At 44.9% G+C, this 26556-nt stretch overlaps 1 protein-coding gene across 1 annotated transcript in view; it reads left to right on the top strand.

The window, feature by feature from the left end:
- Nucleotides 1-26556, top strand: part of SH3BGRL2 (SH3 domain binding glutamate rich protein like 2) — a 52823-nt gene that overhangs the window by 22935 nt on the left and 3332 nt on the right. Inside the window, exon 2 of the mRNA XM_012809531.2 lies at nucleotides 12798-12983. Within this exon, the coding sequence (XP_012664985.1) occupies nucleotides 12798-12983 (186 nt within the window). The remainder of the gene's footprint in view (nucleotides 1-12797; nucleotides 12984-26556) is intronic.

The following is a 26556-nucleotide window of genomic DNA, read 5'->3' as shown; positions in this document are numbered from 1 at the left end:
TCTTGCCACTTATTTTTGAGCATAGCTGATATGAACTACTGTGACTTAAAATTCTGTTTTATTTTTATTAGTAAAATACAGTTGTATTGGGTGCAGTTCTGAGAAGGGAAGATGAGACTATTTGGCGTGGTGTGATTGTACAGTGATTGCTTTTACTGAAAGTCAAGCGAGCGTCCCTGACCCTCCCAGTGTGTAAGTGGATGGAATTTGTGTGGGGCTCTGTTGGACAATGTGCGGTCTTTGTTTGGGGCTGGGTTTTGCACATTCTGTTTCATTCCCTGTTCTGTGTCCTTGTCTTCTGGCTCTGTGCTTTATGGTGAGTCGCAGCCGTGAAACCCTCACTGGGACTGCTGTCCTTGCTCCAGCTTAATCACTCTTCTCAGGGGTCTCCTAAGCCAGAGGTCAACTAAAGTAGACCCCCGAGTGACTTGGCACTCCATCCTAGCTTCTCTTCTTGGTTAAATTGTTACTGTATTCTCTCTGCAAGCTTCAAGAGGTTCCATAGGTGCTTTGGTAGACATACAAGAGAACTTGGTGTACATTTAGACAAGGAGGAAAGGGCAGGTGGGATTGGAGGCGAAGGTCGTACCTGCTTGAGGACTGCGGCGTTGAGATCCAGACCTTTTTACTGTACTCCCTTCCCAGTGCGGACACCTACTGAGATGTTTCTGCAGCTCACAGGGGGCTCACCCGAGGCTCCTCACCCGAGGCTCCTCACCCGAGAACAAGGGCCACTCCTCCTCACATCTGGTTTACAGCCCGAGGATATGCTTTAAGGAGCCTGTTACTTACTTAATTAAAAGTGTAATTAATGTTACAGAGGAGGGATTAAGGACACAGTGAAAGTGTTTACAAGGGGAAGGCCTTACTTAACGAACCTGGGTGCTTTTGTTAGGGAAGATTTACTTGAGAGGGTGACCTGAAGGCTGAGGCCGTGAGAAAGAGCACATGAGTCGGCTGGGCACAGGGGCAAGAGCTGCAGAGAGATTGTTGCAGGGGGGATGGAGGAGCTGAGCAGAGGGAGGGGGCACTGCGAGGATCAGTGCAGAGATTCAGGGTCAGGGCAGAGCTGAGGGGTCAGGGCAGAGCTGAGGGGTCAGGGCAGAGCTGCCGTCCTTTCAGCATGATCTGTGCCTCACCTGGGAGCTGTTAGAAATGCAAATGCTGGTTTTTAAAAAATGGCTTTATTGAGGTATGATTAACACCTCAATTCATCCATATAAACTGCACAACTCAGTGGCTTTTAGGATATTTGCAGAACCTCATGCAATCTGAGAACATTTCTGTGACCCACAAAGGCATCCTACAGGGTTTAGCCATCAGCCCCAGGCAGCCACTAACCTGCCTCCTGTTTGCAGACCCCCCACCCCCACCCCCCAGGGATGGAATCGTAGCAGCCTGTGGTCCTTTGTGACCAGGGCTCCAAGTCATCAGGGTGTACCCCTGTCTGTGCCTCTTTCCTCTTTAGGATCAAATAATGTCCCATTGTTCATAGATGTGAAATGCAGATAGTCAAGACCCACCCTGATCTTGCTGAGTCAGAGACTCTGGGGTACTGCCCCTTCCATAATCTGCATTTTCAGAAGCCCTTCAGGTGACCCAGACCCACCCAGGAGTGACCCTGCCTAGGCCTGGGGACAGATTTCTACCTTTGTCTAAAGGATGATTGAAAGTTACTGAAAGGTTTTTAAACAGAGATGTGAAATCTTCTATTTTATTTATTTTTTTAAAAATCATGTTAGCTTTTCTCTGAAAAGTGGTATTGGAGGAATCTAGCTAGAAGAAGATGCAGGAAGCTCTTGGGAGAGATGCTGGCCCAGCTCCGGCTGCTGGCAGGAAAACTAGAGAAATGTGGGTAAGTTCAGGAAAAACGCAGGAATCAGGGAGGCCGTGACTCCAGGAGAGTCAAAGATGAAACCCCAGTTTCTAGTTCGGGCAAGTGAATGGGTGGGGGGCTGTCTCTGAGGTCTCTTGAGTGTTCAGTTTTCTGATAGGTGGGAAAGTCGGAGTCACCATTCATCCTTCTAGAACCCACTCTTCCAAGGATCCCCCTGAGAATTTACTGGGTGACATTTGAGTGACCACTATGTGGAAAATGCCCTGGGGAAGACACTTCCCAGCACATCTGGAGCCGTAAGTACAGTCGGCCTCCCTATCTGTGGGTTCCCCGTCCTTGAGTTCACCCAAGGGCAGATGAAAAATACTTGAAAAAATTAAAACAAAAAATAGTAGGGTGTGGTGATATGTGGCCTGTCATCCCAGCTACTAAGGGTGCAGGAGGATTACTTTGGTCTGAGTAAAATAGCAACATTCTATTCAAATACAAAGAAAAAAGAAAGAAAAGAAAAAGAAAAACAATAACGTGTAATACAAAAATTTTAAAACCAGTACAGTGTAACAACTGTTTACATGGCCTTTGCGCTGTAGTGTGTATTAATAGTAATCTGGGTGACTCAAAGTGGAGGATTCGCAGCTACTATGCATGCTGTTTCATCCTCAGACTGATATGGGGGAGCTCCTAGAACCAGTTTCCCTTGGATACTGAGGGATGACTTTAACATAAATATTGATTTGTATGTGCAGTAAAAAAAGATATATATATATATATATCTGAGAAATGGGAAGTACAGGTGTCACCAGCTTGTTTGGACTTAAAGGTGTGTGTAGAAGTCTTTCCCAGCAAGGTGACTTTGTGTCGTGTAGGGAGAAGAGACGGCAGGTTTTGATGAGCAGAGAGAGATTTGAGGTTGCAGCCAGTTCTGAAATGTGTGAATGTCAGTATTCCAGGGTTTTAGATGAGGAGACTAAGGCTGTGCTATAGGAAGTAACCTGCCTGTCGTGATACAGACCCATCCCTTTCTTGTTGGTGAGGACTGGGACAGTTTTATACTAGAACACAAATCAAAGCCAACCAGCCCCTATGAGGGTCAGGTTGCTGCCCTTGGTGTCATTGTCACCTTGTTCAGGCCAACAGAGCCACCTGCTCGCAGACTACCCAGGGTCCCCTTGGATCTCAGTGTCACACTTGCAGTGGCCAGACTTCCCTCTCACTCATCAGTCATGCAAAAGTTGTCAAAGTTTTGGTAGGCAGTAATCGTCCTGTCTTCTCCAATGTCAATTAGTATTGCATGAAACCAACTGAAAAATGTTACTTAAAATTTTTTTAAGATGTTGCTTAAAAACATTTTTAAAAGATATTACATTTTTTATATTAAAAAAACTCACTAAAATTTCTTCATTTGAAAGATTTTTAGGAGATTAGAAAAAATTATGTCTAGGTTTTTGTTGTGACAATTCTATGGATTATAGTAAGAAAAAAAAACATGCCAGACTTTCATGAATGAGACAATTATTTTTTTTTTTGAGACAGAGCCTCAAGCTATCCCCCTGGGTAGAGTGCTGTGGCATCACAGCTCACAGCAACCTCCAATTCCTGGGCTCAAGCAAGTCTCCTGCCTCAGCCTCCCAAGTAGCTGGGGCCACAGGCACCTGTAACAACGCCTGGCTATTTTTTTTTTTTTTTTTGATTGCAGCCGTCATTATTGTTTTGACAGACCTGGGCTGGATTTGAACCCGCCACCTTAGGTGTATGTGGCTGGCGGCTTAGCCACTTGAGCCACAGCTGCCGAGCCGACAATTATTTGATAAGTATCAAACTAGGCCAGGCGAGTGGCTCACACCTGTAATCCCAGCACTCTGGAAGGCTCAAGGATGGCTTGGTATCAGGAGTTGGAGACTAGCGTGAGCAAGAGTGAGACCGGGTCTCTAAAAACTCACTGAGCACTGTGATGGGTGCCTGTAGTCCCAGCTACTCTGGAGGCTTAGGCAAGAGGATTGCTTGAGCCCAAGAGTTTGAGGTTTTTGTGAGCTATGATGCCACCACACTTTACCAAGGGCTAAAAAGTAAGACTCTGTTTCAAAAAAAAAAAATGTCTTTTTTACTTTGAAGTGGCAAATTAAGAAGGAAGAGGGTATGTTATGTGTGAAAGTTTATGTATTTTAGTAACTGCTAGGTAGCCCTCTCATAACCATTTGTTATCATGAAGAAAGCAAATTTGGAACACTTAACTATTTTTTCTTTTATTTATTTTTAAGACAGAATCTCACTTTGTCACTCTTAGTAGAATGCTGTGGCATCATAGCTCACAGCAACCTCAAACTCTTGGGCTTAAGCCTCAGTCCAAGTAACTGGAACTACTAAAAGAAATCTTTAGGACATGCCTAAATACCAAAGTCAGGGCAATGTTTTTATACATCAGCATAAGTACTCAACAGAATTTATGCAATAAGATAACTATGAAGAGAATAGAAACAAAATATTTGTGATACAGCTGAAACATCCTTCTCCAAAACGTGTGTTATTATGCCAGCTGTATAAAGTATTTCAAATGTCAAATCCCTGGAGGATGATATGAAAACTACAGGGTGATGAGATTATGGCTTTTTTAAATAAAAAAATTCAATTTGAAAAGCCCCTTTCTCTCTGTGCACAATAAAACCTTTATAGATAAAAAATTCAAGTTGACAAGATGATTTTACACTATGAACACGGAAAAAAAGAAACCAGTGCAAGTTGGTCAAGAAAACAGGACCAGGCTTGGCACCTGTGGCTCAAGTGGTTAAGGTGCCAGCTACATACACCTAAGGTGGTGGGTTTGAATCCAGCCCAGGCCGCCAAACAACAATGATGGCTGCAAGCAAAAAAAATTGCCAGGCATTGTGGCGGGCGCCTGTGGTCCCAGCTACTTGGGAGACTGAGGGAGGAGACTTGCTTGAGAGCCCAGGAGTTGGAGGTTGCTGTGAGCTGTGATGCTACAGCACTCTACCCAGGGGGGACAGCTTGAGGCTCTGTCTCAAAAAAAAAAAAAAAAGAAGAAGAAGAAAACAGGACCGAAAATGTTGACTAGTTAAGAAGAAAAGAATAAAGTGTAAAGTACGTGTTCAAGCTTGATGTTTATTGGTTTAACACAAACATAGGAGTACCTAGTAGGTACCACGGACTGAGCTAGGGAGACACGGGTGGAAAACCGTGGCCTGCTCCATCATTAAGATTGTATTTAATTCACAACATACAATAATGGTTCTGTTGAAAATTGCCTTGTGTTTTGTAATCCATCTTTCTGACATTCTGATTCTCTAAAACTCCAGCTTCAATCTCTTGCAAGACAGCCTCTTTATTATCTTGGCTTGGTAACCTGGTGTTTGCTTTTTATTCTAGTAAGATAAACTGAAATAGAAGCCGGAGCACGGCACTTTCTGTGTAATCTCGTGTTTAGTTAAGTAGCATCAGGATGTTGCCAGTAGCAGGTGGCTGTCTGGGGTTTCCTGTACCCTCCTGCTCTGCTCCCCGACAGTGGAGCGTGTCTGTCTGCAGCTGATAGAACCCTCTAACTCGAGCTGAACCAAGTGGAGGGGTTGATCGGGCAGGTCTGGAAGCTGAGCGTGCACAGGGCCTGCCCTGCTGGGGTTCTTGGCGCTGTCACCTCAAGGTGGAAAGGCTGCCTGGCACTTCCAGCCCTCACACCTGGGCTCCAGGCCAGACAGAGGAAGGGTGAGGACAAAGGGCCCCGTGTCTTCACCTTTCTGCTTCAGCAGGAAAGCTGGGGCTCACGCCTCCCTCACTGTGCCTGGATCTCGAGGCTGTGTCAGCTGTGATGGTCAATGGCTGTGGGGCAAGTCCCTGGGGTCTTAGGCAAAGAAAGAGCCTCAGTCCTCCCCTCCCTTTTTTAGTTGAAAGGAAGAGGTAGCTGTGGGCCCTCTGCCTCGCTTGGTCCAGACTAGCTCCTCTGTAAATTCTGTCAAGTTAATTAAAAACTTAACCTTTTCTCTTCTCTTTCTTCTGCCTGCCTTTTGGCCTTTTCTCAATTTGAAAAACATAAAAGGTGCAAGGCAGCCTTCTGTCGACCTCAAGTCAGAGAAAAGAGCTGTGTGTTTGAAGTGTGGACGCAGGTGAAGCAACGATGGGATCAAACACCTAAAGCCTTTAAAGTACCAGAAATCTCTTACTGTGGGGCGGCAGAGGCCAGCTAGTGTGTTAGAGTGAACGGAACAGCTGTGGGTGCCGGCTTCTGCCCAGTTCTGCTCAGCTCTAAGAATTTTGTTCTCCCATGAACCTGTGGGAAAAGATGCTGAGTCCATTTCACAGATTTGAAAACTGAGGCTGAGTAATTTCTCCACGACTCCCCAGCTGACAGGGTCAGGATTAAAGCCAGGATGGACTAACTGCATATTCCCCTCTTACAGTTTTCCCGATTGTTATCTGTACCTCATTTGTCTTTAGCTTTCCCACAATTGTTTGTGTTAAATCTCAATATTAAAAAATACCTGTCTTACTGGGATCGATTATGTCTGCTTATTTACTAGTGAGCTCTTATTTACTAGTGAGCTCTGAGGTCCCAGGCTGCAGCGTCAGGGGCATACACCCTGGTTCCAGACGTGACTGGACATGTTGGAAGCCTATGGGAGCAATCTGGCAGGGGCTGCTTGACTGCAGGCACTAATCGGCAGCCTCCTGGAGAGAGCTGACCCTACCGGAAGAGAGCAGAGCTGTGCAAGTTTACTTGGAGGTCAGGGCCACAGATTAGGGGCCAAGGCTGACACAGATGCAGTGTAATTATTTAGCCCATCTGATGCAACCCCTGGGGACTTGAGGGGCCAGGAGCTTGCCAGTGAAGGCTACAGGTGTGTTCACTAAGATTTCCAGATGTCACTGAGTGTTCACACAGACTCAGCAGACTGCAGCTTACTGCCCAGGGCCCTGTGGGGGTGGGTCACCGTGGCTTGGGGTCCTCAGCAGATGCAGGGACTGGGAGTTGAAAGGGTAAAGGCTTATCCATGCAGCGGCCAGGCAGGCTGCTTCAAAGCTCATCAGAAAAGCTCATCCTCCTTCCTTTCTGGGGATTTTTGGGGGAAGTAGTTGAGGGCAGTAGAGTTCTGTGGTAGCAAATGGAAGCAGAATCCGGGAAGTGGTAACATGTTGGGTTAATTCTCAATAGCCGTCAATTTGCAAGTGTATCAACAAATATATTTGAGCAAAACAAAGCACTACATTACACATTTTCAAAATGCCAATGGAATTTATTTAAACACGCATGGGGGTACAGCTTTCTTGTTCACTCATGTGCAAAGTTAGAAGCAAAGCCTTTTCCCACACTGGGGTCAGCAGATTCTTCTGAGTTATTCTGGCCATTTATAGTTAGATGCGGCATCTTGCTGCTTTTTAAATTCTTACAGTTTCAGGACTGAGAAATACTAAGCCTTTGACCCACATTCCAGTTGGGCGAAATGTGAGTTACATTAGTTTCTACATTATGAACTCAAGTTTGAATAGCTTTCTTGAACATCTCCAAAAAATTGTTAATCCTCAGCATTGGAATGACGATTCTTCAATCATCCATTAAATTAATGTTTTTCGAGGTTCCCCTGGTCCTTAAGCTTACAGAACTGACTTTGTGGCGAGAACAGTGAGCAGATGTATAAATAAATAAATTTTAATAAAATTAGGCAATACAACTTCAGCCAGGTAGTTAGAGGGCTGTCTGAGGATGTGAGACTTCCGTGAGCCCTGACGGGAGTCAGGAGGGAAGGTCTTGTCTCATGGACCCTTCTCCTTGTGTGAAGACAAAGTCCCCTGTCCTTGGGGCGTCTGTATTCAAGTAGGAGGCGGGGGACAAATAGAGTACACGTAACATACCGTCTGTGGGATGCTGACTGCTATGGTGAAAAATGAGACATTGGGAGCATTGGGGTGGCTAGTAAGAGTGTAGGATAGAGGCTCGGTGCAGTGGCCAGCACATGGTGGAGCCAAGGCAAAAGGATTGCTTAAGGCCAAGAATTCTAGACCAGCCTGGGCAACACAGACCTTGTCTATACAAAAAATTAATGAAAAATATCCAGATGTTGTGGTGGCACCTGTAGTCCCAGCTACTTGGGAGGCTGAGGCTGCATGTTCTCCTGAGCCCAAGATGTTTTAGATTTTGAGGTTGTCATGAGCTGTGATGATGTCACTGCGCTCTAGCCTGGGACTAGAGAGCAAGACCTGGTCTCAAAAAAGAAAAAAAAGTATAAATCGAGTGGTCAGGGGAGAGCTCACCAAGAAAATGAACTGAGAACTAGAAGTGAAGTTCTGTGATCCAACCCAAAGGCATTTTCTGTCAAGGGGCGCTCACCTTAGGCTGCGGGAGCCCCGGCTGTGTTGCAGCCACTCAGCTCTGATGTCGCGGAGCTGAGACAGCCGTGGACAACGTGACTGTTGCTGTGTCCCGTGCGCTCAAGTTTGTTTTACACAACTTGCACCTGTCGTGAAATACTGTCATTCTTTTGATTTTCTTTCCCCCAAATGCTTTAATCATAAAGTTCATCTCTGGCTCGGCGCCTGTGGCTCACGTGGCTAAGGTGCCAGCCACATACACCTAAGTGGCAGGTTCGAATCCAGCTCGGGCCCGCCAAACAACAATGATGGCTGCAACCGAAAAAAATAGCCAGGCGTTGTGGCGGGTGCCTGTGGTCCCAGCAACTTGGGAGGCGGAGGCAGGAGACTCGCTTGAGCCCAGGAGTTGGAGGTTGCTGTGAGCTGTGATGCCACAGCACTCTACCCAGGGGGACAGCTTGAGGCTCTGTCTCAAAAAAATAAAAAAAATAAAAAAAATAAAGTTCATCTCTGGCTGTAGGCCATACAAAGATAATGGGCTGGATTTGGACCACAGGTCATATTTTTTTCTTACCCTCTCCCGCCAGCCTAACAGATACAGTGTTCCTGCAGTTGCCCCTACCGTGTGAATGGGGGTGTGAATGGGGGTGTGAATGGGACTGAATGGGACGGACGGGTAGCCGCCTTCCTGCCGTAGGCCCAACACCTTGGCTGTTGCTTAATAAAGAAAACAATGAAATTACCTCTTTTATCCAGTGTCAGCACTCCTATTAAATGCTAAAGGTCCTACGGTGTTTATTCCTAGGCTGTACTTGCAATGGTGGCTTTTATTTTCGATCCTTCATTGTAATACAGTATTTCTGAAGACATTGTAAGTAGTGATTAAGAATCTTGTCAGATAGCATTGCATTTGGGTGCAAGCTGTAGAAAACTGCGTAGAGTGGCTTGACTTGTTAAGGGTTATTTGCCGACTGCATAAAGGTGCTGGTCAGCGGTGCAAGAAGAGACTGGGTGGCAGCTGCCAAATGTCGTTAAGGACGCAGGCCACCTACCGTCCTTCTGCTCCACCGTCCTCAGCGTGTGTGTGTGTTTTCACATTGGTGAAGTGGCTCCTGCACCTCTAGGACATGTCTGCACTGCTGCAAGGAGGAAGGGAAGGGAGGCCGCAGAGGTGAGCTTGTCTTCTCCTTCACGTGGAGCCTTCCCAAGGGCCAGCGGTGGCCATATGTCATGTGGTCACCTCCAGTTATAGATGAACAAGGTTTTGTAGCTGAGCACATTACTCTTCTAAACCTAACCAGGCTTCTGTATTGAGAAAGCAGGGGGAGATTGGTTACAGGGTAAGTAACTGCCATTGTTTGCTCTCAAGTGTGTTTAAATTAAAACAGGTGAGTTACAGGCGCCTTCCACTCACGGGGAAATGGGCGTAGGTGAAGGCCATGACTCTCGGCCATAATCTGCTTCTCTTCCATTTGCTTTTAGCAAGTTCCTTTTGGTAGTGATTGTAAGGTGCATTTCATTTCAGACAAGTTGCAATGTGGGGAGCATGGTGTGTTATTGCTACTTGAACTCTGGGATTATGCCCAGCACATGACATGCCCTTGACAGCTTCCTGTTGACTTTGTTACCTGGAGCCCCACCCAGCAGGCTGGCGAGTCCTCCCAGGTCCTGCTTCCTGGACTGCCTGTCCCCTGCTCCAAGCCCAGGCTCCCACAGTTCCAGGCCACCTTCACCTCTGCAGATCTTACAAACAGCCGTGGTGGTGTGACTCATCTTCCTTCCTGGAGCTAATGGCACGGACGTCCACTTGAAAACTTCCTTCTCTGGATTAATTTCTCCAACCTTGTTTAATTTGGGTGATTTGCTAGACTTGCAGCAGTTGTCAACCTGTGGGTCATGACCCCTTTGTAACAATGAAAATGCATCACGGCATTAGGAAGGTTGAGAACCACTGTGCTAGAGTATTAGTATTGTTTTGGCTATTTTGTCTTTTCATTTTTTTCCTGAGACTCACTCTGTCCCATGGATAGAGTGTCGTGGTCTCACAGCTCACAGCAACCTTAAACTCTTGGGTTTAAGCACTCCTCCTGCCTCAGCCTCCTGAGTAGCTGGGACTGCAGGTGCCCCCATGATGCCCTGTTAGTTTTTCTATTCTTGGTAGAAATGGGGTCTCACTCTTACTCCCCAAGCTCAGGGGATCCTCCCTCATGGGCCTCCCAGTCATTTCTTTTTGTGATCATCTGCCCTTTCTTCTAAGTGTGAGGAAGTGTGGAGGCCAAAGACTAACAAACTATTTTGAGTTCTGCTCTAGTCACCTTGGGAAAGAAAACTTAGTTTTCATAAAGCGTGACGTCTCTGTGGTAGGAACTGCTATCTCTGCTCGCTCTCTCCCTCAAAATATATTATGTATTTAATCTTTTGCGTATTAACACATTTGTAATGTTAGAAAAATATGTTTCCTCCCCTAGTCTCCCCCCCCCCACCTCTGGACGACCACTTTGTTGGTCCTTCAGGAGTTTTCAAGGAACGATGTAAATGCAAGCAGCACAGCCCTCTCCTTTGTCCTTTTTACGAGGCACAGCATTCAGCTTCTTTGAAACATAAACCTGGTCACATTCCCCCTGCTTCCCTCACTTAAAACAGAGATATTGTCATCCACACTTTGCTCCTAATAGTAGCACGGTGACAGTCATTGCCATTGTGAGCAAGGAACCGTCCTTTGCTTTCTGAACATTGTTGGTGGTGATGATGTGGTTGAATTCTAGCGTGTGATGATGAATTTTCAGTATTGGCCATAGGGAGGAAGGGGTGCTGAGACATGGGGGGCACGTTCAGATACTACTAATGGGAACTGGTGTGGCCTTGTCAGAGCAATGTGTCCTGGGTGGATCAGGAGCCAGAAAAATGTCCCTCCCTTTGTCACTGGGATTTGATTCATGGAGCTTGGCCCTATAGTATGAGACAACAGTTACAGATGCTGCTGTGGGCACCCAAATGCGTCCCCCCCCCCCGAATTCAGAGAAACAATAAAATCTATCTTTCACGGTCTTAAGGGGAAATTAGGTAGGATAGATGATGCTTTTGGGGGAAGGAAAACTTTCAAAATAATACAGCTACATTTCTGAAATTGTTTATTAGTAAGGGACAAAAAGTTAACACTCTCAGAAATGAGCAGTGGCTCAGTTCAGGAAATTGAGATGATGCCACTGTGAATTTGCCTGTCTGATCATACAGTGTTCTTGAAGATGGCCTATTTTTCTAGTTTTTTATTTCTGCCCTTAATCACCACACCACTGTGTCAGTCATTCAGAGACCTTAGTCCAGTGACCAGAATCTCTTTGCTCACAGCATATGACACCTGTCATCGAGGCTTGAGGGGGCGTTTGTCGGAGCAGCTTGCTGCTCGCTGGAGGTGATCAGCTGTGAGAGCATGCTCTTTAGGTGTCCGGTTTTATGCGGAGAGGTCGTACTGGCCTTTCAGAGTGCATCGTACCTCTGGCCATTATAAAATTCACTTCACCATGTAAGTCTGTTCTTCACACAGGTTTCCCAGGATCACTCAGAAAAGGCCAGCTTGCCCCCATGTTTTATGTGCTGTCGGACGTGGACTCCAGCAGTCCCTCCTCAGCTGCATGGTCCCTTTCAGTGGTTTCAGTTGTCTGTGGTCAACCACGGGTCTGAAAATACTAAGTCGAAAACTCCAGAAATAAACATTTCTTAAGTTTTAAATTGACCATCCTTCTGAGTAGCATGGTGAAATCTCCTGCCATCCCGCTGTGTCCTTTCCAGAATGGGAATCATCCTTTTGTCCAGAATTACCCATCCCGTATCTGCCACTGCCTCTTAGTCACTGTTGGTCTCTCAGCAGCCATCAGGGTTGTGTACGGTGAGGCTCGGCCCTGCCGTGGTTTCAGGCATCTGCTGGGGGCCTGGGAACACGTTTATCCTGCATAAGAGGGGTCTGCTGTGTCCTCCTCTCATCTGAAGTAGGTGATATATTAAGCAGGTGGAACGTTCTGGAAACGTGCACATGTGTTTGCAGCTCCTTAGAGCACACTGACCCCTAGCGACTGAGGAAGGATGGGGAGGGTTGAGAAGCAGAGTTGACGTAAGATGGCCCTCTGCTCACCTTGGAGGTGGAGAACGCTTTCCTCTGGTGAATTGAGGAAAGGACGCTTTCGTGACAGTGGCTGCAGCTGGACAGTGTCTGAAAGAGGCTGTGGAGGGGAACAGACACGTTGCTGCTGCTCACACGATCAATGAAATGTCCCATCTCAGATGGACTTGCCATGGTTCTCAGAGCGTCTTGGGTAGCAGGCCTGATTTCCTGACTGTAAATGTCAACTTGTGAGGGTGAGGGTGGGTCATGGGTAGGAGGAACAGTAACTGTGGCCCCTGAGAACCAGCGTCCATTCCTTGCAGGGGTCTGAGTCAGGCCTCAGGTTCAGTGGCACAATCACTGTGTCAGGACTGGCTCAGTTCTCAGCTAACGTCCAGCCAGTGGCCAGTGCAGGACGCCTACGGAAATCACCTCTTTCTTTGTATGAGTGACCTCTAATAACAAGAAGCCAAATCTAGTTCAATTTGGAAACATGTACGTATCGTTCCGACGAACGTTTCTCCTTATTTGTCTGTCTTCTCTCTTTAGATAAAGAAGAAGCAGCAGGATGTGGTTAGATTTCTGGAGGCTAACAAGATAGAGTTTGAGGAGGTGGATATCACCATGTCAGAAGAACAGAGGCAATGGATGTACAAAAACGTCCCTCCAGAAAAGAAGCCTGCGCAGGGCAACCCTCTGCCACCTCAGATATTTAACGGGGACCGGTACTGTGGCGTAAGTGGCTGGATTGTTACCACACTGTTCCTTTTTGTTGCTCAAAACACATGGTCACAGAGAGCGTGTAGTAGTGTCTGCTCAGTGAGGACTGTGGCCTGCTCACCCAGTACCCCCTCAGGTCCACAGTCTAACAGAGGGTGAAGCTGGGTAGGAACACGAGTCAAGGTCACAGGCTGTGTGCATGGCTGAGTGGCTGTGTGGTGTATGAACACAGTGGGTGAGAGTCTGGAGTATCCCTGTCTCTTTCTTTACTTTGGAAAAAGAAGTAGGAAGGGAAGCTGTATGTATATGAGGGCGTGTGTGTGTGTGTGTGTGTGTGTGTGTGTGTGTTGTGTTCTAAATCTTGAGGCGTATTTTTTGATTAATACATTTTGGAGAGCAGAGTGGTCGGGGTAATTATTTTTGAATCTTTATTCCTCCATGATATAAATAACTGCTAATCATTGAATATAAGCCAAAGTTCCATTTTTTATGAGAATGAGCCCAAGGGATCATTATGAACATCTACACGTGTGTACATCACATGAACACACATTGGGTACGTATGTGTATATAGGTAGCTGTCTGCTATGGGTAGCATGTCTGTTTATTGATCTACCTACCTTCATAATCTTATGCTTAACACGAAAAATGAGAAACTTCTTTGTAATTAGTAAGTCAGGACTTGCCTTAAGTCCCCAAGGCAGTATTTATTTTGAGACCTGTACTAACGTTCTTTAAGGATGACTTAGGGAGAAAGAGCTACAGTGCTGAAGAGCCTGAGATGAGTAGAGAGCTGGGTTGTCATTAGGGTACTGGAGAGGGACAAAGGGCCCCCGCAGCTCCAGAGAAAACAGCTCCCTTCCCCATGTGCCTCAGGGAGAATGAGAAGCTGGACATAAGGCCATGAGCAGAGTGTACGTAGACTTCTTACCTGTATCATCACGAACACGGCACTGGACACAGCTTGTGAGTGTAGCACTGGCTTATGTGGGTTGCGACACCTTTGGGAAATTACTTATTCTCTTTGAAACTCAGATTTCTCATCTTTAAGGGATAGTAATATCTGTCACATAAGATGTTTATGACTGTTTCTAAGGCATTTCTTAAGTACATTATTATATAAAAATAAAGGTTGTTATGTTTGTGGGTTTCTTTTATACCATGATCTCATATTTTATTGGGGGGACCATTTAGTAACAAAAGGTATATCCTATTCATGATTATAGAGGATAGAAAATGTTCCTGTAAACCAAAATTGAAAATGTTTATAAACTGTACAGTTCAAACTGAAGTAAAGCTCAAAGTCAAATAGTGTTGGAAGGCTTAAAACAAAAATCCAGCCGTTTCCGGTCCCTCTAGACTTTGAGGGTACAAAAATGTCTTTTCTTCTGGTTTCATGGCTGAGTGGTAGTTTCTGGGCATAGAATTCTCGGTTGGAAAGAATTTTGATGCTACTGCTTCATTATTCTCCTGGTTTCCTGTACTGCAGCTGAGATATTTAATGCCGTTTGTCTTGATCTGTTATATGTTTATGTCAGTAGATTTTTAAGATCTCTTAGACATAGTGTATTCTCAGATATTTTTCGTGAATTACCATGATGTGAGCTATTTTCATTCATTGTCCTGAGTGTTCAGTGTGCCTTCTGATCTACGAAATTGTATGGTTGAGTCATTAAATGTGTTCCATTATTTTTCTTAAAGATTTTTTCCCTACTTTTTTCCTTATTCCATTTCTCTTTTGAGTGCCTATTAATCTGGATATTGGATTTCTTACATTGATTTCCAACATTGTCATCTTTTTTTTTTTTGTATTGCCTACCTTTTTGATTTTGTTCTTTCTGGAAGATTTTAAAACTTTACCTCTTAATCCTTTCCTTGAACTTATGTCATCTTTTTTCCTCCCCTTTCTTGCTCTGATTTTTTTCTCTTTAACAATGTTTTGTTTTTATGATACGAATGCAAGGTATTATGAATAACTCACTAAAGGTACATAATTTCTTTTACATTTCTTTTATTAACAGTATTGGCCCTGTTTCCACTGAATTCTAGTTTGTTTGCTTTTTACTTTGTTTGGTGAGCTTTCTCCTTAGATGTATGGTGATCTCTGTTTTTGAAGAGATGAGATGCGAAGCTGCTGGAAGCCTGAGACTGAAGGCAGGTTTTGCTGTTGGACAGCCAGGTTGCCTGTTGGCTTTCCTGTTGCAGAGATCAACAGTAGTATCTGAAGGCCTTTCTTCAGATGATGGTTTAACTTTTCTAGAGACCGGCCTTTCAGTCTCTTGCTTTGGGACTCTCAGCCTGACCGTTGGCCTGTGGGACCTAGATAGAGAGTGAGGAAACTGGGTGGGGGGTGGGGTGGGAGGTGGGTCCTGTCTTTATCAGGCACATTTTCACTTATTCCTGTTTCCCCTACTCTCTTCTGTGCCCACATTTGTAAGTTTTTCGCTTCCTTGAAGCCATGTCTACAAGTAATGTAGCTCCTAGCTCCCTAGGCTGTAACTCAGGCATTCTCAAACTACAGTGTGCAGACCATATGCAGCCTGCCTAGGACATTTATCTGGCCCGCTGGGTATTTTTGCCACCACTGCCTGTCCTGCTTAGCAGCCAACTCATCCCAGGGACCGCAGTCTAGCCCTCCAATGGTCTGAGGGACAGCGAACTGGCCCCCTGTTTAAAAAGTTTGAGAACCCCGTCTAACTGCTGTTTGTGTGGACTTTCAAGCAACCTGTTCTTTGCCCACTTATCCCACCTTTTCGTGGCCTTTCCGGGGCTTGCCACTGGCCTGTTGTAGGTGCTGCGTCTGCTAGCGTGGAGGTCTGGCTGTCCTCTTGTCTCTCAACCCTCTCACTCTCTCTCCACCCACTGGAGATGGAGTCACCCAGGGCTTCAGGTGTCTCCTTGCTTTATCAAACAGTGGATTACGTGGCTTTAAAATCCTTGCTGTTTTCTTGACTTACTAAGAGAAAAGAAGAAGTAGGCATGTCTTTGTTCGGTCATTGTAAAAGCAGACATCTCCAGAGCCTTTGAACAGAGAACAGAATGGAATGTTGTGAAATAAAGTTCACTTTATTCTCCTTATTTTTACCTTGTTATGACTTCGAGATCTCCATATGTCTTTGCTCTATGGGGTTTGTGGAGGTCTTTCAGGTAGACTATCTGGCAGCCAGCTGGAGGCTTATGCCTTGATTAAAGTGTGCTGGAGAGGTGGCATCTTCCAGTTTAAATGTGTACGGTTCCATAGTATTAAATATATTCACATTGCTGTGAAGTAGATCCCGAGAAGGGTTTCATCCCGTGGAACTGAAACTCTGTCCCTATTTAGCAACTTGCCTTTGCCCCCAAGCCCAGTAACCGCTACTCTACTTTATGTATAGGGTCCATAGATTTGATTACTTCAGATTCCTCACAGAAGAGGAATCTTATGGTTTTGTGCTCAGGTAAGCGACTTCTTTCACTTGGCGTAATGTCTTCAGGACTCATCCACGTGGTGAGGTATTAAGACCTCACCCTTCTGAGTCTGTGCAGAGTTCCTTTGGGTGTTTGTTCACCCGGGGATGGTGCCTGGATGGTGCCTCCCACCTTGTGGCTACTGTGACCGGTGCTGCTGTGAACCAGGCTGTGCAGATATCTCTTTGAGACTGCATGCAGGTTTTTTTGATGTATACCTACAAGTGGGATTGCTGATAGCTCTATTTTTAATTTTTTGAGGACGATCCAGTTTTCTGCAGCAGCTGCACCATTTATAATCCTGCCAGCAGTGCACCGTGGTTCCTGTTTCTACACATCCTCACCACCATTTCTTACTTTCTGCTGTTTTTTTTTTTTTTTTCCCAAATAAGTCTGTAAACTTTTGGTTTAAATTCTTTCACTTTTTTAAAAAAATAGCTTTAAATTTTAAAAGTCACATCATTAATCACTGTCTGTACCACTTGGAGCACTGCTTTACTCTCTGTCAAAAACAGATTCCGTGTCATTGTCAACTTACTTTTTAGAGGTTGTGTACTGCTTCCTTGGTGGCTTATTGTAATTCTTCATTTCCGGACCGTGGGCTGTGTTTCCAGCCACCACTTGAAGTAAGCTCATTACTGGCAAGCCGCTCTGAAGAGCACGTTACACTGAGCGCTGTTTAGGAAGCAGGTCCTCACTTCTACCCTTCCTACTGGTCTTCCTGTCCTTAGAGTCTTCTGTCAAACAAAGAAAGTATTTTGAGATATAATGTTACCAAGACATGAGGGATTGTTGTTTGTGGCCCAGAATCAGGGTTCAAGGTCAAGAAGAACACTTGATGAAATGAAAACCAGAACAAGATGGTTGTTACGTGTTTTGCTGGTGGAACTAGAGGTGGGTTTCTCCATGCTGGGTGGTGCCCAGAGTCATGAACAGAGCCTGTCCGTCTGCCCAGAACAGCCATGTGCCTAAGATTCTGAGCACCTCACTGCTGCGGTTGCCCTGGAGAAACCTGGACCAGCTGCTTCCCAGCCGCCTTCCTGACAGTTGAGTGTGCCCTCTGGCAGAGCAGAGCTGGGCGAAAGGATGACCAGAGATTTCAACCTGTGTCGTACTCTTTCTGCAGTCATTTTGTGTTAACAGAACTCTGTTTAGAGTCAGTTAAAAGAAAAGAAAGAAAGCTAAAGTCCAAAATTTTTATCACCCACAGGAGATCGTGCTGTTCCTAAACTGTGGACGTTATTTAGGATTCATGGCAATGTCATCTATGTAATAATTAGTGATTTTCAGTAATTGATGTGATTATTGAAATAGATGTGATCAGTGATTTACTGTGCCGTGAAAATTTTTAAAGATCATTAATTAAATTATTTTTGAAACAAGTTCAAAGCACATAAGTATATTGTTTTTTACTTTTTTTTTTTTCGATCAACATAACTTAAGTGTACCACAGAAGTTTAACTATAGGTTCAAGTGTGCTGTGGGATAAAGACGGTTGAAAACACTGACTTAAGGCAAAGCCCTGAAAATCACCCCCACACCTATTCTCCTCCCTCTCTCACCCAGTTGGTTATCGTAATCCTGTGATTTTTACATCGTACATAATTCTGTCCTATTTCACTTTCAGAACTCCACTGAAAGTGTGTTGTTATTACACTTTCTCTAATTAGGACCCCGATTGTTATTTTCCCGGCCCTGTACCCAGCACACATATGCTTTCCTACTCCTATAAACATTTGTCTCCTAGAGTTTGTTTTGTGAGCAGAGGTGCTCTGTGACCTGTTTACCTCGTACCTGGTGGGCTGGCATGCTGGGAACACGGGGCACACCTGCCTGGCGTGGTCACGTGGGCGGGGAATGCCCCCGCAGATGCTTCCAGCTAAGGGCGGCCACCTTGCTCTGGAGTCTTGCCTTGTCAGGGTTCTGAGCACCTGTTGTACTTAATGAGCTCTGTTAGGACAGACTGTACTGCATTCCCAGTTTTTAAAGGTCAAAGCCAAGTGTGTGATAAAATTGGCTTACTGAATCTACTTCTAAACTTTTATAAAGAAATCTACCTTTGGAAACTATATCTATTAGAAGCTTACCTACCTTACAGGTAGAATTTTCTTAGGAAATTTTTTATCTGCATTTGAAAATGTATATTGCAAGACCTTCCGTGTAAAAGACCAGTTACCTGATCAAGGGGCATGTTGGCCGTCAGGGGTTGCACTGTGTGGATGTAACCCACTCCTCAATGTAACCCACTCCTAACTCAATGCTCCTGTGTGGCAGTAACCCAGACAGCAGGACAGGAAGAGCCGCGTCCTGGAGGGGGCCCCAGTTTCCCTCTACATCTGATTGCAGATCAGCCCTGTGGCCAGAAGCATAGCGGTTTAATTAGTGTCTCTTTGCCATATTATCTCTTCCGTATAACCCTAGTTTTTATTCTTCTGTCTATAAATGCTTAATCTCCCATTTTCACCTTACCTGGATGTTTGCCTCAATATTCTGCGTTGATGAATCTCTGGGATATGACTTTAATAAAAATGATGACTTGTGCTGTGAATGTTGAAAACTTCATCCAGACAGTTTGAAGCCTGGGCAGTGGTATGTTCGGAAATACTCCTTACCCGGATCCAGACGGGCGGCGCCCCCTCTGTTAACACCCTATCCTCTGGGCAGTGGTATACTCCTTACCCGGATCCAGACGGACGGCGCCCCCTCTGTTAACACACTATCCTCTGGGCAGTGGCACGTTCAGAAATACTCCTTACCCAGATCCAGACGGGCGGTGCCCCCTCTGTTAACACACTGTCCTCTGGGCAGTGGCACGTTCAGAAATACTCCTTACCCAGATCCAGACGGGCGGCGCCCCCTCTGTTAACACACTGTCCTCTTTCTGAGCCTCGTGCAGTTACGTTACTGAAAAGACAGCAAGACAGTGAAGACGGTACAGCTGTGGTGAGATCAGCAGGAAGGCACCCGAGACTGTTTACAGGGGCCCCCGTTCATGGGGGGCAGACGTGGAAACCTGCTTTCCTCTGCCCTGCTTTCCATTTGACTCCCCCATTTTCCCAGGATATGGCCTCTTCTTGTGTCTGCTTTGCTATTTCCTAAGCTGGCACCACTCTGTTTCATATATTAATATCTGTGCTCCTTGATTGTAACATTTGGACAGCATTTTCTTTGCCCTTTGAAAATTGAAGAGATAGCAACATTGTAGTTTTTCTTATTTCTCCCCCATTTTGATGTGCAAATACATGATCTTGCTAAAGTTCACGTCACATGCTCTTCTGTAACTCTATTATGTAAGTGTGTATTACGTTTATATTGTTGGAATTGTATAAATACTGTTCCCTACAGAACCGCTCTGTAGTGTGAGCAGCCGGGAGGAGGGTGTATAATCCTATCTCACCAAATCCCTGTGGCTTCAAGGAGAGTGACACAATGTCAAGTTTAAGGAATTCTCTTCATACTTTATAACCTGTCACTTCACCTCTCATGTGTGAGGTTTGAAGGTATGAGAGCCACGCCTTTTTTTTTTCTTATGTTTCTTTCCTTTTTATTTGCTCGGACTACCCCAGCAAATAAGCCCACTGAGCTCCAGGCGCTGCCCTTGGCTTGCATTCTTAATGGATAATTTCACTGGTTATAAAAGTCTGTATTTAAAGTCGTACTGCCTCAGGAAGGGTTATTCCATTTTCTATGTTCGTGGTATTGATTGGAAGACTTCAGGTCTGTTAGAATGAATTCTTATAGGTAGATTGTTTTACCTTCTAGAACAGTGGTTCTCAAGCTGTGGGTTACAACCCGTAAGAACTGTATTAAAGGGCTGCGGCATTAGGAAGGTTGAGAAGCAGTGTTCTAGGAGATTTTAGGCTTTTCTTGGAGTTCTGGGATTCCATCAGCATGTGCCGTTAGGATGGTTCCACCTGCAAATTAACTCTCCCCACTCCCGACTTTGGAGAAGTCTAGTGTTCTTTGCCTTTTTTCTCCTGCCTTCCATTTTCTCTTTTTCATCTCCAGGGATTTTCTCTCTTATTAGGTGGAGTTTTGCCCTTGTGTTCTAACTATGTTCTAACTATTGGTGCCCTTGACTTTTTAATAATTTCTCTCCCTTGATCTTGATGCTCTAAGTGTGTGTTTTGTTTTGTTTTTTAAGACAGAGTCTCACTTTGTTGTCCTCAGTACAGTGCCATGGCATCCTAACTCACAGCAACCTCAAACTCCTGGGCTCAACCGATCCTCCTTCCTCAGCCTCCTGAATAGAGGTGCTACCACAACACCTGGCTATTTTTAGAGATGGGGTCTCACTCTGGCTCAGGCTGGTCTTGAACTCCTGCGCTCAGGCAATCCTCCCGCCTCAGCCTCCCAGAGTGCTGGGATTACAGGCGTGAGCCACTACCGCTCCCAACCCTGAGGGGCTTTCTTAACTAAGCTGGTGATCTAGAAGATGAAAGCTTTCATCCTTCTGTTGTTTAATCTGTTTCCAAACTTGGCCATCAGATTTGATTCCTGGGAGCTCTTTGGTGGTGGTGGTTTTCTTGTTACTCCTTTAAACATGATGGCTTGTTCTCCTTTTGTGGCTGCAATGCCCTCTTATCTGCAGGGCTGTTTGGTTCAGAGTGTTTTCAGGTTTCTTATGTCCTGTGAGCTGTCATCTGCTGTCCCCCATTAGTTCTGGCTGTTGGCTTTTGTCTTTCTTGGGAGACGGCTGGCTTCTCCCAAACCTGCCTGGCCTGTGTCCCTTTGAGTAGGGGGCTGACTGAGCCTGTGTAAGGGGTGCTGGCAGTGCAGCAGGCTGGATCCTTTCTGGTGACAATGAAGGAGCCTCTCACTCATCAGCATAGGACTGTGGTGTGAGTTCCTTCAGGACGGAACCGACTTCTTCCCACGTGTCCCTTCTGTGACTGATGTGGGATGAGGTGAGCACAGGGAGTTTTCAGGCAGTCATCCTTTTGGGGGCGCATCTTAGGAGCTCTGGACACTGTGGGGGAAGGACCGTCTATCATGGCCTCTGCAAACACTCCTCTTCATTTTTATGATGGGTCTCCTGGCCCTGATGGCTGCGTTCACTGTCTGCGGCCTGCAGACTGGGGATTCCGGAAAAGGACTCTTCTGTTTGTTTGGAGCTGTGGTTCCCGGGCTCTGTTTTCGGTACCAGTGCAGTTGTGTTTGTTTTATATATTCTGGGCATTTCTTAAAATTGTATTGCTGGTTCCCTTTTCTAGGTTTAGCATAAAAAATTTGGCACTTGGATAAGAGGGGGGGTGGTCTGCTCACTCGCTCCAATGTCTTGAACTCTGTGGTCAGAATACTTACTATGAACTAGGAATTAGAGATTCTTGGCTTGGGCTTACTAATATTTGGCATTAAAATTGCTGAATGAAGCTATTTTAGAGAACTGCGTCAAACCTATCTTACTAGGATTGGAACTTTTTTTTGTTTTAATTCAACAATTTTTTTTTCTACATCAAGATTTCAAAAAATAGAATATAGAATTAAGGGTCTTTATCCACTAAATCAAGAATTTCTGCTCAGAGACCACCCTGTGGCTTAAAGAAAATTTAAGAAAGAGTCTCTGCCGGGTGGTGCCTGTGGCTTAAGGAGTAAGGCGCTGGCCCCATATACCAGGGGTGGTGGGTTCAAGCCTGGCTAAACCTGCCCAAAGAAAAGAAAGAAAAGTCTTTGCCCATTTTAAGCAGCAGAACTATACTCTTTCACAATTTTTTTTTTAATTATTCTTCTTTTGGGCAAACTAAATTTCCTTTGGCTCCTTTAGAGCTGAGGGCCGCCCTTTTGTGGCCCTGTGTTCTCTTTGTTCCTGCAGCCTCCTTGCTCAGGTGAGGAAGTAATACGGGTCTGTCACTCACTCAGTTGTCATTGCCTTAGCCGGGAAAGCAAAGTGGCTGCTGACGGCTCTTAACTGTTCTCTTCAGTGACACTGAAAGGGCAAGGGACATTCCGTGTTTGTCTCCGGTGGTTAGTGGGCAGTGGTCCAGCGAGCGTGGGTAACGGCCTCACCTGGGCTCTCACCCAGGAGCCTGCTGTCAGCTCTACCTGCTGTAGATTTTATCCTGAGCTGCCCACAAACAGAAGTGGAGGTGGTGAGTTTGTTTTTTTTTAAACAGCTGTTTAGCTGGCTGTATTTTGCTGGGTGTTAAAAACAAAGTTTTGTTTTTTTTCTTCCTGTGTCTTAAATGTAAGGAAAAGGAACCAGCTTCTAAAATTAAAATTTTACCTGGAATACGACTTGTGTGTTTATATACTTCTGCAGAGGAAATAGTGACTGGTCATTATACTCTGTAGTTACAGAAGGTTGATGTCTTAAATCCACAGTCTGCAGACAGTGTTTACAGACACTGCACGGAGACTCCTGTGGACTGAGGAATTCAGCAAGCCTATTGGGAAACTTGATGTGAATTTCTCAAATACTATTCTTTCATTCTTTTTAGTAGGAACTCTAATATATATTTTTAAATATATATAAACCTAACAAGAGGAACAAATTTAATGAGAAAGCAGAATGTTTTTCTTTTATTGGAGAATGCTTTACAACCCATAAGAACTTATTTATATGTCTTAGAAGGAAGTGATTTAAAAATTTTTAATACTGTATTAAATTATCATACATAATATGATTTAACTTACCTCTGAAAGGAGGTATTAACTATTAAGAGGTCCTGGATTTTAAGTTATCATTCACCTATTTTTTGCCTAAACATGACAAAGTAGTTTTACTTTAAAAAAAAAAAAAAAAACTTCACACTCATCAGGCCACTCAAAAGTCCTTTAATATTAGAAGTTAATTTTTTTACACAATTCTTTGAAACTAGGATAGAAACAGGACTTAAAGTATGTTCCTAGTTTGATATGATATTTCTTAAAACACAGCCTATGAGTCACTAATCCAATTCATCTGTCCACAGGGCCAAAATTATTCATTACCTAATGTGTGTCAGGCATTAGTCTAACATTGACTTTTGAAAATGGTTTTCTTTTCTTTTTCTTGAGACAGACTCTCACTTTGTTGCCCTTGGTAGGGTACTGTGAGGTCATAGCTCACAGAAACCTCAAACTTCTAGGCTCAAGCAATTCTTTTACCTCAGCCTCCCAAGTAGCTGGGACTACAGGCACCTGCCACAATGCCCAGCTATTTTTCTTTTTTAGAGATGAGAGATGAGGTCTTACTGGGGCTCCAGCTGGTCTCGAACCTGTGAGCTCAGGCATTCTACCAGTCTGGGCCCCACAGAGTGGTAGGATTACAGGGGTTTTCTTCAAATCATTCTGCTTTCAAAGTTAATTACCCCATGTTGTACTTATTACTTGGAAGGAGTTAATTGCCTTAAATGAAAATTCCTAAATTTCAGGGTAGATCTCACTCAACCTTTAGATAAGAATCCCCTCTGTCCCCCCTCCCTGCCATAGTGATAAGTTAAAGGTTCATAAAATAAATAAATAAAATAAAATGTTTATAATTGTTATGATAGAAATGCAATTTAAGGGAAATGTTTCTTTCTGTAAATAAGAAATGTTGCCCTTCTGAAATTTCTAAATATCTGGAATGCCTAAGTACCTTTGTTTTGGTGGCTAAAACTTATAAGAACTGTGGCTTGGCACCTGGCGCCTGTAGCTCAAGCAGCGGGGGCACCAGCCACATGCACCAGAGCTGGCAGGTTTGAAGCCAGCCAGGGCCTGCCAAACAACAATAACAACTGCAACCAAAAAATGGCTGGGAGTTGCGGTGGGCGCCTGTAATCTCAGCTACTTGGGAGGCTGAGGCAAGAGACTCGCGTAAGCCCAGGAGTTTGAGGTTGCTGTGAGCTGTGATGCCACGGCACTCTACCCAGAACAACAGCGTCAGACTCTGTCTCAAGAAAAAAAACAAAAACAACAGCAGCAAAAACTTACAAGAACTTTTAGTTCACTGTGAATAAAGGAATTATTGATAATGTTACATATTTTCTCTACCCGTATACAATTTATAGGTCTCATTTTACGTAGATGAAGTTTGCCTGTGAGAGTTTACCTTATTTCCAATTTTGCAGTTGGGGCATTGTGATCATTTTAAGAGTGAGGTTTTAAATTGTAAACACTGCCACCTAAAACACAGACATTAAATCTCAGTGCAGCTTGCCTTTTGTTCGTACACAAGCATGATATTTTCATGTTACCACTTCAGTCTTTTGAAAGTAGAGCTCAAACTGCATTTATAGAGATTGAATGAGGCCTGTTGCCCAGTTGCTATTTCTTGTATAATTACCTTTTCATTCCTGTGTTCCTACTGCCCTGGGAGATTTTTAATCAAGTAGAGTGACAGGTACGGGCCTTTTAGACTGAAGAACAGGGACAGTGCTGAGAGGCCTGGGTTGCCGACCATCAGTATTTTCTTCTCATGAATCTCTTCCCTTTCCTGTTGAGTTAAACAGGAGAGGGCAGTTTCCAGATGGATATATCCAGGAGCAGGAATACCCAGGTTGGACTTGACAGCTGGACATGGCCATCAGTCCATACACAAGCCAGTCTGCTGGATGGTCCTTTATGTTGTGGATTCTGGAGTTCCGAGGGACTCGGCAGTGTCCAAGACAGGAGGGAAGTCTCAGTGGGTTCCATGGGTGGATAAAAGCCACAGGTAACTCAGGCAGCAGATTCCTGGATGTCACACCCACAGCTGACCGAGCACGGACACCACTCCGTTTCCAGTGGCCGGTGCAGGTGGGAGTACGACACCTCTGTGCTCTCCCAAGTTGACACATGAGTCAGAGCAGGACCATGGAGGGCCTGTTATACCACACTAAGGATTTATCTGTATCTTATGAGCAATGGGAAGTCTTGAAGCCAAAGAATTAAGATCAGTCTGTCTTCACTTGAGAGAATGTTTGGTGGACACGTGTTATTAAATAAATGAACGTTGATAAGTTGGGGTGTTGTCGCAGAAGACGGGCATGGCTGGGGTGGTGGAGACAAAAGCAGAAACATGGAGAGGCTTGAGGGAGACTCAGATGGGGTTTGAGGAGGGAAGGGCCCCTGTGGTGCTTTGGTTTCTAAGTCGTGGTGCTGTTTTCTGAGAGGGCCAGCTTGTGGGACGGCAGGTAATGAATTGTGGCTGAGACCCGTCGTGTTTGGGAGTCTGAACAGTTAAGTTGCATGTATGGAATCAGAGCTCAGCAGAGGTGAGAGCTAGAGATACCAATTTATGTAGGGCTGTGGTTGTGATGTGATTCCGTAGGGCAAGACTCTAGACTGAGCAGAGGCAGAAAGTGGCAGAGAAGGGAACCAGCAGGCTGATGTTGAGAGTGGGCGTCTGGAAGGGCTGAGGGGAGCGTGCTGTGGCGGGTCTCCCCTTCCTCTCCCCACACTCAGCGTGAGCAGCGTATTGTCAGGTAGAGACTGATTTGGACAGGACATCCACAGAATGGAACATCGGCCGTTGGTGAGATTTTGCCTGTATTCTACATCAGACTTTGACCTGTATTATGGTTATCATGACTTTAAAAAAATTTTATTTTTATTGTTGGGGATTCGTTGAGTGTACAAAGAACCAGGTTATGCTGTTTGCATTTGTTAGGTAAAGTCCCACTTCTAATTGTATCCTGCCCCCAACAGTTGTGTCAGACACCATGACCCCTCAACGCCTCCCTCTCTCTGCTCCCCTGTTCCCCCACTCCCTGCCATGTAGTAACATCAATTGTCCTCATGACAGAATTGGTCAAATGACATTGGATTCTTGCTTCTCCATTCTTGTGATGCTTTACTAAGAAGAATGTGTTTCAACTCCATCCAGTTTAATTAAATGGAGTAAATTCTCCATCTTTTTTAGTGGCTGAATAGTATTCCGTGGTATACGTATACCACAGCTTGTTAATCCATTCCTGGGTTGGTGGGCATTTAGGTTGGGCGATTGTAAATTGAGCTGTGATAAACAGTCTAATGCGAGTGTCCTTATGATAAAATGATCTTTTTTCTTCTGAGTAGATCCCAGTAATGGGATTGCAGGATGAAACGGGATGTCTAATTTGAGTTCTTTGAGGGTTCTCCATACTTCCTTCCAAAAAGGCCGTATTAGTTTGCAGCCCCACCAGCAGTGTGAAGTGTTCCTTCTCTCCACATTCACACCGGCATCTGCAGTTTTGAGATTTTGTGATGTGGGCCATTCTCA

The sequence above is a fragment of the Otolemur garnettii genome, unplaced genomic scaffold (assembly GCF_000181295.1).
Source record: "Otolemur garnettii isolate 467f Iridium unplaced genomic scaffold, OtoGar3 scaffold00107, whole genome shotgun sequence".
Classification (NCBI taxonomy): domain Eukaryota; kingdom Metazoa; phylum Chordata; class Mammalia; order Primates; family Galagidae; genus Otolemur; species Otolemur garnettii.
Note: the sequence above shows the minus strand (reverse complement) of the source record. Positions and strands in the feature narration are given on the sequence as shown.